The 12,608-nt window shown below is 37.9% G+C and overlaps 1 protein-coding gene across 21 annotated transcripts in view; it reads left to right on the plus strand.

Moving 5' to 3' along the window:
* RAP1GAP2 (RAP1 GTPase activating protein 2) overlaps positions 1-11,501 on the plus strand; it is a 1,157,030-nt gene extending 1,145,529 nt beyond the window's left edge. For all 21 annotated transcript variants that reach the window (XM_073616723.1, XM_073616725.1, XM_073616724.1 and 18 more), the window contains one exon: positions 1,712-11,501. In XM_073616723.1, the coding sequence (XP_073472824.1) occupies positions 1,712-1,714 (3 nt within the window). In that variant the 3' untranslated portion in view covers positions 1,715-11,501. The remainder of the gene's footprint in view (positions 1-1,711) is intronic.
* The last annotated feature ends 1,107 nt before the right edge of the window (positions 11,502-12,608 follow it).

The raw sequence follows: 12,608 nt of genomic DNA on the forward strand, positions 1-12,608 counted from the left end.
CTCCATTTCCCTTTTTGATTTACAACCTTTTGGGCACCACTCTGTGGTGTTTTTTTGGGGTGGCTGCAGCTATAGATTTTTATCCTAAGCGCGGAATCCTCTGTTTAAACACATATAATGGGCTTAGCAGTCATGGCTAATAACCTGTGGTCATTATGAGTGCTCACATGGCTTTCTTTGTATATACATTGCATTATATTAATACTACAGTGTAAACACAAGGTGGTAAATCTGGGTTTCCAAGCCACCTTTTTTATACCTGGTGCTACAAAATGTCATAAAATACAAAGTACATTAATATTTATGATAAATATGATATTTTTTGCCAAGCTCCTCATTTTTATGTGTAATGACCACAAGCACGCCTTTGCATAAATAATGACATCTGCTATGTTTCCCAACATTTGAAAATCTAAAATGTGGCTAAATTAAATGATGTTAAATTTATTTTTATTCTTTTTTTGTAGATATGCAAATGTAACTACTTCTAATTGTTACTAATTGTGCCAAATCTGGGCATAAGGGCTAGTAAGGAAAAGCAAGACTTTTGTTCACTGCATTTACACAGAACATAGGGATTGATTATTGCACTGTATTGTCACAGGGAATGTATGGTGGTCATCACTGATTATTTGTAAAATAATATTATCAATTATCAATGTTTGTTAACTAATGCAATGTATACTATATATTCAGTATATAATATGTGCAGCCACATTATATCATTGGATATGCAAGCTTTACAACAGGGGTAGGCAACCTCGGCCCTCCAGCTGTGGTGAAACTACAAATCTCATCATTCTTCTGCCTCTAGGAGTCATGCCTGTTATTGTCAGGGTCTTGCAATGTCTCATGGGACTTGTAGTTTCAAAACAGCTGGAGGGCCGAGGTTGCCTACCCCTGCTTTATAACTTTACTTCCTCTATTGAAGTACTACATAGTGGGGGTGCTTTATTGCTCCTTATGACAGGTTTATGCCCCTATATTTTTATTTAAAAAAAAAATATATATTTTAAACCTCATACTAGGCCATTTGATAAGGGGTGTGTCACTGCTGTGATTGCTCATTCACTTCAGTAGTTTTGATTCTTTCAGCAAATCTAAAAGGTGAGGTAGCTGAAAATGTGGAAACAAGACTAGAGTGTCATCTGCTGACTGAATCAAAGACTACGTATGAGAAACTACTCTGCAACTGACCACCACAAACCAAAAACGCTATTTAATTCACTTTGAATATTCAAAGCAAACTCACCCATCCATCCATGTCTCCATGCTTTATTTTATGGAGACATCACTATGAAAAACATCCCTTACCTTTAGTAAGGGCAGAAAGTGACGTTCCGCTTCAATATGCAGTTTTTAAATGTTTTTGTCTCCTGACAAAATATATATATAAATATGTACAAAACCACTGCACATTCCCTTCTTATAAATGGAAGAAGTAAATTGGGTTGCAAAATTATACGTGAAAAAGGAAATTGAAGCACATCCTGTTACAAATCAGCACTTCCTGCTGATCGTTTTCCGTTTACCCTCACTGTTGCTGCAGTTCAATATGTCCTTGTTTGGCTATGTGCTCAGTGCAGCATGTTCTTGTTGATCTCTATAAAGGTAAAATACTAGGCTACCATTTAGTATAAGCATGTAGAACACACTATCACATATATATGATTTCTTCACTGACTGTCTTTTTTTTTAATTTGCTTTTCAGTGAGTTGAAGACTACTCAAACTTTAACTACCATCTTGAGAACTGACCTGAAAGGGTATGCTCACTCCACGAATAGTAACTGCCACAACGCATTCAAGGAAATGTTCAATTATTGCGCTGTTCCCCACAAATCAATGAAAGAACTGTCATCTTAGTGCACTCTTTGTGTCCACACTTGTCACACTTGTCTTGTGAACGGAGTCTTGTCTGATAGTGGACCTAACTCTTTTTCATTTCAGTCTTTTATTTTGTCTAAAGCAAAGAGCATTTTTTACTTGATACATCCTACTTGCACAGTCTTTTTATTCAGGTGCACTGATCGCCGAATGCACCGGTTTGTTGTAATTGTCAGGAAAGATTACTGGAATTCTCACCACAATCCTAGGCATCCCACCTAGAAGTGGTGCTTCGTGTTTAATTCATTGATGTTACCAAATGCTGCTTTTCCATCTCCAGGATATGTTGAAATCTTCTTGAGGCTTGCAAAGTCCCCTTCATTGCTGCCATACCATAACGCTTTGTCTACAGTACTACTTCAAACATGACTGTACAATAGTCACTGACCACAAAACATATGTGCAAAACCATCCTAATGTTCTAGTAGTTTGAACAATTAATTCAGCTTAAATATTATTTATAAAACATGAATTCCCATTGTGCTGAGTAAGTCAAAGCAGCAAAAGAGCTTCCAGACCATAGTATACTAAATATTGTTGCTATTTCTTGGTGATTTTAGGGAGGAACCCTTAATGTATTTAAAGTGGTTTTCTGAGATTAATGCACAGCTCTCAATTCATTGACTTCCATGGAGACTGTGCTGAGAATGATTTTTAGGGTAGATGCCAAATAAGAGCTGTACAGAAATCTGTGGTAGCATCACCATTTATATCCAGTCCATCTCAGCATGGTTGATTTCAGAAAAGATTTATGATCTAAAAAAAATTGTATGCTCAGCCATGGAACCTTAATGAGTTGTTGACTTTAGCTCTCTTTATTCAACCTCTGTAACCATTGTACAGAAACGTAGAATGGATGTAAATGTAAATGTCCAGCTTTGTTTACCTAAGCTACATGCAGATGCTCAACACATTGCCCGCAATGACAACATCAAGGAGAACCAAATAAGGCTTTCTTCCTCTAAAAAATTGGAAAATAGCCAACAATATGGTGATGTCATGGGGCAGTAGGCCATCTCAGTTGGACTATAGGTAAGGGGGCTCTTCAACAAATGGCATTATAAATCTAAGAGAAAGGTCATCACAATAAGCAGCACATATACATTTATATACATGTTTTCATAGTCTTTGCACAATGGTTAAATCATTTTAATTAAAGCTTATATTTATTATTTGCTCTTGGTGATCACTGTTGCTGTTGAATGGGCATTTATTTATAGTGGTTTACAAGTAATGTGCATGGTGAGTACCAGCCCCAAACAGGGTGTCTCTAATGTGTTTTATGGGTCTCCAGGTCATTTACAGCATACATTCTGTTGAATAGTATTTTGGAACTACCTTTTTCTGGGTTCCCAGAAAAATAACATACTGTATTGACAACAGGGGTCAATCAAGTAGGTTGTTTGGAGTCCCAGCATTAATAATATACCTCCTGGTTTAGAAGACTGAACACACGGTACAGTGATACCTATCAGTATATGTATAGTGTGACGTGTTTGTTGTCATTCTGTTATAAAATATATTTTCAAAAAAGAAAATGAACATATATAACAGTGAATAGAGCTTGTTTACAGAAAGAAATTAGGAATAAGTAAAAGAATCAGGGAATTAGGGAGTGACAAAGGTTATAAAGTGATTATTTCTATATTAGACTGTTACCAAAGTTTTACGTTCTGCTATGTCATGTCTATAAAACCCAGACAAAAACGTTATGATTTCCATAACACCACTCCGATTACAGCTTTTATTTAAAAGATAGAAATTAATTACCTAAATGGTTGGTGGGTAACGCCTATGTCTTTTTTTTCCTATGCTTAATTTTTTTATATTGTTGTATTTCCATAGATAGAAGTCCAACCTTAGGTGATACTTGGTATTCAAAAACATTTTTATGCTTTAATTATAGAGGAGTACATGGCATGGGTTAATAAAGAATGCATTCTGCCCCTAGATTCAGGTTCAGGTGAGGGGATTAGCTAGAAGCCAAAAATTAGATTATAAACTCTCATGAACAGGACCCTCCTAACTCCCTTGTCCTGAACAGTATTGTAACTCTACTGACTCCCTTTATATAGTAAAGCACTGCACAAACTGTTAGCACTATATGAATTCTGTATTGTATTAAAAATAAAAATAATAAAAATACTAATAATAATAACTAAGCACCTTTAAAAAAAAAAAGTAACCAGCAAAATTCTAAATTGGAACAACAGAGTTTAATGCTGATACAATATAAGTGAAGCCGATTCTCAATATTGTTGTCCATTTTGTGATATATCTGTGAGAGTTTTGTGTGTGTGTGTGTATGTATGTATGTATATATATATATATATATATATATATATTTATAAATAAATGGCCAAAACTGATATTATTTTAATTATGGATAGACTTTGGGCTGCTAAATCATCCTCCTGGATTTGTGCATTTTATTTTTGCTGCTCAGGCAAAACTTCCCTAAGCTGCAGTCCATGGCTCTACCTTTAACTCTATGAAGTCTCATACCATCCTATGAATTCAATGTACTGTTAGTAAAAATGCAAGCTAGAAATATATTCCTCTCATAATGGTCATCACAGTAAGTAAATTTGAGGATTTCAAAAAATGTCATCAGTAGTAAATCCATAGTGTGTAATCCAGAGTGTCTGTGAGAGATCTAATTTATCTAGCTCATGGTATAGCTAGTAGTAGTTACGCATGTTCTGCTGGACTTGTTCTATAAGGTAGTGTGTTTGAATGTTTTAGACAGTTAAACCACCTTTACCACTCATCCTAATGGCTTCCTCAATTCTAATAAGTGTTGGGATTAAACCTGAACTCCAGGTATGGATTTTAATGCATAGTTACATTGGTTCAGTTTGGTCGTATGCAAGAATGCATGTGCCATACCCATGGGACTGCTGAGGAAGGGGATTACTTACTGTAGTATTCACTGCTACTACAGTGATCACTACTGTCTTATAGGTCCATGGGCACCATTTACAGAAGAGCATTCTCAGATTAAACAAAGTTGAGAAGCAGGACAGTGATGTCATGAGAGAGCTTTGCATTCAAAGGCATTCTGTGAATGGTTTGGGACCCGAAAGACCGTGGACAACTAATACAGCAATTAACCACTCCAACAGTGATCCCACAAGTATAGCATACGCATAATTACAGTATATTGGTGCTTCTGAACCAATGCTGGACCAATGTAACTATGCTTAAAGATCGGTACCTGGAGTTCACTGTTAAGGAGTTGCCCATGGGGCTACAAGTGCTAGGGTGTGTCCCCAACACACATTTGATTTGAGAAAGCCATCTGCATGAGTGGTAATTTTTTTTTTATATAACAGTCCAGTTATATCTTTCAAGTGATTCAGCTCACACTAAAATCTATTCATACTGAAGTATCAATTAATGGTGACCTTAGTCCTGTACCCTTGAAGCCAATGCCATCTCTATATTAGGCATGTGCAGGGGGTGTGCCAGGTGTGCCTGGGCACACCATAATCACTATGTGAAGTGCTGATTCCCCCTACTACCTGGGTTTCCCTCCGTGTTGACCCCCAACCCCGCAGTGCTGCTGGCTTGCCACTGCTCCTCTCCCCCAGCTGCTGCGGGGGATGTTTCAGGATGGAGAGTGGGGGAAGGGGCTAGCAAATATGTAATTTACCGGCCCCTTTCTTTTCTAAATGAACACAATCACTCACTGTGTTCATAACGGAAGCATAGTAAACGGTGTTAACTATGCTTCAGTTTGTGAATGAACAGGAAGCCACTTAGCACAGAGCACTCCTAATTCATTCACTGTCACGGCCAGCTGAGGCTGCAGAGAAATGCATGTGTGTTTGAGCTTTGTGGTGCACACCCTAATGCCATAGGCTGTGCACACTTATGATCTCTATGGATATTCATCATTAAATGGAATGTATAGTGTTTCTTTATATATATTTCTTGTAAATATTTTGTTAATTTCTAAAAAAAAAAGAAAAAAAAAAAGCACTCCCAGCCAGCAGGTAGTTCTCTATAAGAGGTGGGGTCCGGTTTTGTATCTTCCTTACAGCTGCTTTGTCACAAAAGATCTTAAGCCAGCGTTGACAGGGGAATTCCTCCTGCCAAGCCATTGTGTTCTCCCTATGGCAAGGAAAGCTGTCCCTGCTGGGAGAAGACAGTGGTTATTGCTGTAACACCCCCTTGCAATAATCGCATGTACAACATGACAGGCTGGTTGTGCCCAAGTTTCAGCCTGCCCATACATGATTAGACTCTTGGCGGGTTCCTGCTGAAGCGAGCGAGATTCGAAATGTCTATGGCCGGCTTTAGGCCTCGTGCACACTGGACATTTAGCCCCCGTACATGAGATTCCAGTGTTTTTGTGCAGACAGCACAGTTGCATTGTCCAGCCTTGCTACCAGCAGCTTGTAAAACTTTATGAGAGGCTGAAAGCTGCTGTGGCTGGATGGTGCACTGTGTGGTACTAGTGTTTGGGACAATATATGCCCAGGGCCAAATGAGAAAAAAGCTAATTTCTTGTGTTCTGGTCATTCATTCTTGAGCCCATATTGGCCTTAATACTATTTAGGTACACCGTCCAGCCACAGCAGTTTTTAGCCTCTCATAGACGTTTACAGAAGCTAGGCTGGATGGTGCACCTGTACCTTCTACCCTCATAAAAACACCTAAAATATTGTGCACAAGAGCTAAATGCCCAGTGTGCATGAGGCTTTACCAGTTGAAAATGGTAAATAGGGCATATCATACAGATAGTGCTGGGCTTTCATATTAGAAAGCCCAGCATGTAAAGTGGATGCACCCTGTAATACAAAGAAATATTTAGAGTTTAAAATTTAAATGCCAAATCAAACAACTACCATAAGGTTCTTCCAGCTTATAATTTTCATCTGTTTCCCTTTTTTGTTTGTTTCTGTAATATGCATTATCAGAAACAGGCTTAAAAAAATGCCCAGAACAGTTTTAACTGACTTTGCCTGACTTTAATTTTGAACAATGTGTGCACTCTGAATTCTGCTCTGCACCATTTATTGTGCTGCCAGAGATAATGACATTATCATCATCTGAACAATGATTCAGTACTCGAATATTCAATAATTTAACATAAATATTTGTACATATAAACCATTAGAACTTAATCATATGAGCATATAAAACACCACGTATAGCTTACAGTTTTGTACATATCTATTAAATTATAAGGTATATGGATGGAACAGATGACAGCATACTGCTGTGTTGGGTGTCACTGTCATTATCATCTTTAAGACTTAAAGTAAAATTATAGGCAAAACTTGTTTTATTTCGGATTTCGGAGCACGGGAGGGTTATAACCTCTGTCAGATTTTTTTTTTCGCATCTGTGTCCCATTGCGGAGATTTCCCTTCACTTCCTGTCCCATAGCCAAACAGGAAGAGAGAGGAAATCCCTGCAAATTAGGGGAATTCATTGGACCCCCAGGTCACCAGAACTAGGGTGCCCAATGGAAGATTTCCCCTCCAATTTTTTTCTGAGAACAATCCAAAATTTGGGCTTTTCTTTTACTTTCACTTTCAATGATAATGGTAAACAGAACAAATACAGAGGGTGAATCTCCTTAACGGGGGTGCACACAGCAATAAAAGCTGACAGCTGTTCTAATCCATCTCCACACTACCTAAGACTAAAAAAAAAAGTTTTGCCTCTAGTTATACTTTAATAATTCAAAGCATTTACTGCTATCGGATGCCCTCTTTGGGCTAAAATAAGAAATGCAAGTTATGATTATAATTATATTATTATAAAATGTGCTCTATGGAATTTTACCTTAATTCAGGTTGATACATTTTTGCAAGTTTGCTTTTTTATGGATATCCAGAAAAATCTTCAATTTTTCTATGTTTTCCAAAAGCATATTGTAGATTTTAAGTAACTAATTAACCCATGCATTTCTGATTACTTTACATCAGATTGATTACTTCTATCTGTATGTTTACATTTGTATAATCTCCAACAATAATTGGTTACATATAAAAACAACTCATTGGGTGCTGTAAAAAAAGTGACATTGGAGCACCAACCTAACGTTGTACAGTGCAATCCCACAATGCTATGCTCCAGATCCCCATTCATGCCCACCTCTCCACTACCGGTGGCAGCTCATTCTAAATGACATCCACCTGTATTTGAATTTTCTTTAACTTCTTAACAGGATTAGGCTTAAAGCTGAATTTAAGACAGATAAAAAAGACACACATTAATGCAGCTCCGTAATCATTAATACACCATCAAATGTATTTTTTTTAATTCAAGTGGTGTAAGTATCTGAATTTGACCTGGCATCAGCCTATTTCAGTCCCTGTGCAGCAGGGATGGAATGTGAGAGAAAAAAAGCAGTACAATGAGCCAATTAGGAAGAGAAAGCAGGCAGCTAAGCTCATACTTCACTGTCATTAGCTCATACCCCAATAATAGATCTGCCATTGGCATTTTTCAAGAGTAATGACTATGCCCGCCCTTCTCTATTCATAGAAGCTGTACTATAGTTTCCATCAATGAAATGTGCTCTATGAATGAAGGAGGCAGACCTTTCATTCATCCACCATCCTCCACTTACAGATTGCCTTTCATTGCTCGAAGCTATAGTACAGCTTCTATGTTGCAGAGGTATGCGGTCTGGGGAAGAGGACTGAAGATTTCAACTAAGAGAGCAGTCATCAGCACAAGGGACACTTTTTATAGAATTAGGCAACTAAATTTAAGTGCTACAATTGTAGTCATAGCCTGAGTAAAAAAGCCTGTCTCCTGCTACCAACTGCAGAGCGGGAGTCTTACTTTCTGTGAGATGCATTGGTCTCATTGCAAAATTCAGAATGCCTCTTAACCTCTTGCCGTTTGACGGCGTCAGAATGGCTCCCTTGCGCAAATTGCTGTATGGCGCACGTGTGTGCCTCCTCACTAAGGAGCCAATGCACGTACCCGGTGGCTGCAATGTCTGCCGGGCACCCGCGCGATCGCTCCTGACAGAGCCAGAACGGAGATGTGTGTGTGTGTAAACACACACATTCCCGTTCTGGCAGGTGAGGAGATAGATTGTGCGTTTCTAGTATATAGGAACAACGATCGGTCTCCTCCCCTAGACAGTCCCCCCCACATTTAGAAAACACTGAGGGAACACATTTAACCCCTTGATCACAGCCTAGTGTTAACCCCTTCCCTGCCAGTGACATTTATAAAATCAGTGGCTATTTTTAGCTCTGATCATGACTGGCCCCGTAGCTAATTACACAGGATTGTGACCGGCCCCGTAGCAAGTTGCACAGGAGTCCTGTGCGTCTTCTGGTCTATTTCAGGTCCGAATTCAGCCAAAAATTTGGGCTTAAATCGGACCGGAAACGGTGAACGGGGACGCAGTGGACCCTTGCTTTGAGCCGCTCCATGCGGCAGTGTGAACCCAGCCTAGTGGCAGTAGGATCAGATTGACTGGAGGTTCAGAGGCAATCTTTAGTTCAATATATTTGTTGTGATACTTTTGTGTTAATCACTATGATCAAAATTGAAATCTGCTTTAAATATTACTAGAACTGGTGCCATCACACAACAAAACATATTTATGGAGTGCTAAACATCAATAATATGTTATAAATTACATTGGAAATACATTGTGCTTTTATATATTGCTGAAGGTTGTGCAGTTATTTTAAAAGCCCATATTATTACTTTTACCAAAGCATTTACAGCAAAAGCAGTTGGGTTTAGGTTTCCATAGTTATGGAAGGTGAAACCAGGCTAAGGTTTTCTGAGAGTAAGAAAGAGTATTGGGAGAGCATAAGCCAGGAAAGCCCCGTTCTGCTTCTAAGCATTTTAAAAAGCAAAGTGAGCTGCTCAACCAAAGGCTCAGAGAACAGAAATTTACTTTTGAAAGAGTGGCGTCCCTGGCATTTCAGCTGATCAGCATATATTTAAAATCATTTAATTGTTGTAAAATTATTTTAAAACTCAGATTTTTTTTTATTCAAAAAAGAAATATATATATATATATATATATATATATATATATATATATATATATATATATATATATATATATATATATATATATATATATATATATATATATATATATATATATATGTGTTATATTAAAGGTCATATTTTATAGGCAAAATTAGTCCTTCATTCCAATTAAAAATAGTAATAATAATAATATAAATAGAGATAGAGTTCCCTAAATCATACCAAAATCATACCAAAAAAAGGTTTGACTAAAAGAAAAGATTTGCATATACCTTTTTAATTCTTGTCATCTTAAATGCTATGAATAAGGTGGCGAAGGGTACCCTCCTGTGTGCATTAGTGTATGATGTGTTCATTTCTACTTGACAAGCGGGTATCCTTTGGTACATCCCTGTTGGAGAGATTTCCTCTTATGCCCTGTACACACGGTCAGATTTTCCAATGGAAAATGTGTGATAGGACCTTGTTGTCAGAAATTCCGACCGTGTGTAGGCTCCATCACACATTTTCCATAGGAATTTCCGACACACAAAGTTTGAGAGCAGGCTATAAAATTCTCCGACAACAAAATCCATTGTCGGAAATTCCGATCGTGTGTACACAAATCCGGCGCACAAAGTGCCACGCATGCTCAGAATAAATTAAGAGACGAAAGCTATTGGCTACTGCCCAGTTTATAGTCCCGACGTACGTTTTTTACGTCACCGTGTTCAGAACGATCGGATTTTCTGACAACTTTGTGTGACCGTGTGTATGCAAGACAAGTTTGAGCCAACATCCGTCGGAAAAAATCCATGGATTTTGTTGTCGGAATGTCCGATCAATGTCCGACCGTGTGTACAGGACATAACTTCCTGTGCACAGGCAGAAGCAGCACAGGGATCTAATCAGTTGTGCTGCAGTGCACATGTGCTAATAAGGTACATGCTGATAGCTGGAGAGTGCAGCATGACCGAAAGATGAGATCATCAATCTGCTGCTTCTCCTTTCACTATCCAGTCAAAGGCTGTGGGAGGGACAAGACCTGTTAGTATTATTTAACTGGAGTAGAGAAATCCGAGGTTCTATATTTTAAGAAAAATCTTGTCTTTGTTTTTTATTTTCAGCTGCCAACTTTTATACTGACTGTCATTGCCCAATTTCAAATATTTAATTCTATGATATCCCAGGAGATGTTGGTGTTATAACCAGACATCTACATCAGATTGTGTTTAATGGTTTAATTTATTTTAAATTGTTTGTTTTAATTTTGCAGATATAAAATAAAAAAGAGTTGTGTACATAAAAATAGCATGCCGATATAAATAAATATAATTTTTACCTAAATGTAGCACTAGACAAAATACAAACAATAAGCAAAATCGGTTTCTAATTTTAGAGTAAAAAAAAAATCATTTTGAAGTATGTGAATTGAGTAAAGGGGATAATATACATCTATTTGTATTCTTTTTAGATTGGTGGTGCTTATTGTAAGTCTCGGGTGACCTCTGTCTGTAAATAGTGTACATTTAATTTATTGCTATGGTCTAGTAATGTATAGAATGAAATCAAAAGTTCACAAATGTATATTTTGTTGCTTAAATGTGTCTTTGCAAAATTCACAATAAATGACCTATTTTATGTCCACATTGTGCATTGTCTCCTTGTTTCTGATGTTGGTTGTAAAATGTTAAAGTAGATGTGAATGGCATTAAACTTGCTAAAGACCAGTTTATCATAAGGCAGGCCATAGATGATGTGATTTTCCCCCTGTGGTTGCAGGAAAGAAAATTGCTTGATTCTCCCATCAACATTGACTCCCTCCCATGGAGCTATTGTGTTTGACGGGGGGGATAAGGAGCTGTCCCTGTCAGGGGAACATAATGATTAATGCCAGCACTATAGCTGCTGGCAACAAATACATGCTAGAAATTAGACATGCTTGTTGTACACAAGCTGATCGATGGATTGACTTGTGTACACTCAGCCTGCCCATACATGGGTCGAATCTCGGACGGTCCCTGCTGAACTAGACAAGATTCAAACCATTTTTTACTGGCTTTATAAATTGCTTTTTTGTAATATAAATCTTTTCCATTGTTGCGTCTTAGTATGGCTATTTCTGCATGAATTATTTGGCATTTCTCAGAAGGAGTTTACTGATGGTTAGAACAATAGACTAAACCTGCGCAATGTGCGTCTGCAGGGTTGCTTGTAGCCTCCAATGGGACAACGTGACAAGGTAACAACACAGGAGCGCAATTGGGAGACAGGGACAGAGTGTTGTCACCATATAACAGGCATTGCCTGAACCAGGACCTTGATGGCCGCATCACCGAAGATTATTTCAAAGAGCTCTGCAGATTCAACAAGATTGAAAATTACTTTTAAAATGTTGTTGTAATGGTAAAACATATATGAGATTTTGGTGATTGGATTTCTGTATATTTGAAGGTATCTGGATACCTATGCCATTCATACTGATCCGTTGCTCTCACAGTGTGTGGCCTCAGCCAGCACTGCTCCAGCCACATTCAACGCAGAGATTCTGGATACCTATAAGAAGTTTGCCAAGACCCTGAAACTGAGGTGAAGCACGGTGGCCAAGATCATACAGTGATTTAACAGGACAGGTTCCATCAAAACATTTCTCACCATGGTCCACCAAAGAAGTTGAATGCACTTATGAGATAGATAGATAGATAGATAGATAGATAGATAGATAGATAGATAGATAGATAGATAGATAGATAG

Source organism: Aquarana catesbeiana, linkage group LG02 (assembly GCF_042186555.1).
Source record: "Aquarana catesbeiana isolate 2022-GZ linkage group LG02, ASM4218655v1, whole genome shotgun sequence".
Taxonomy (NCBI): Eukaryota; Metazoa; Chordata; class Amphibia; order Anura; family Ranidae; genus Aquarana; species Aquarana catesbeiana.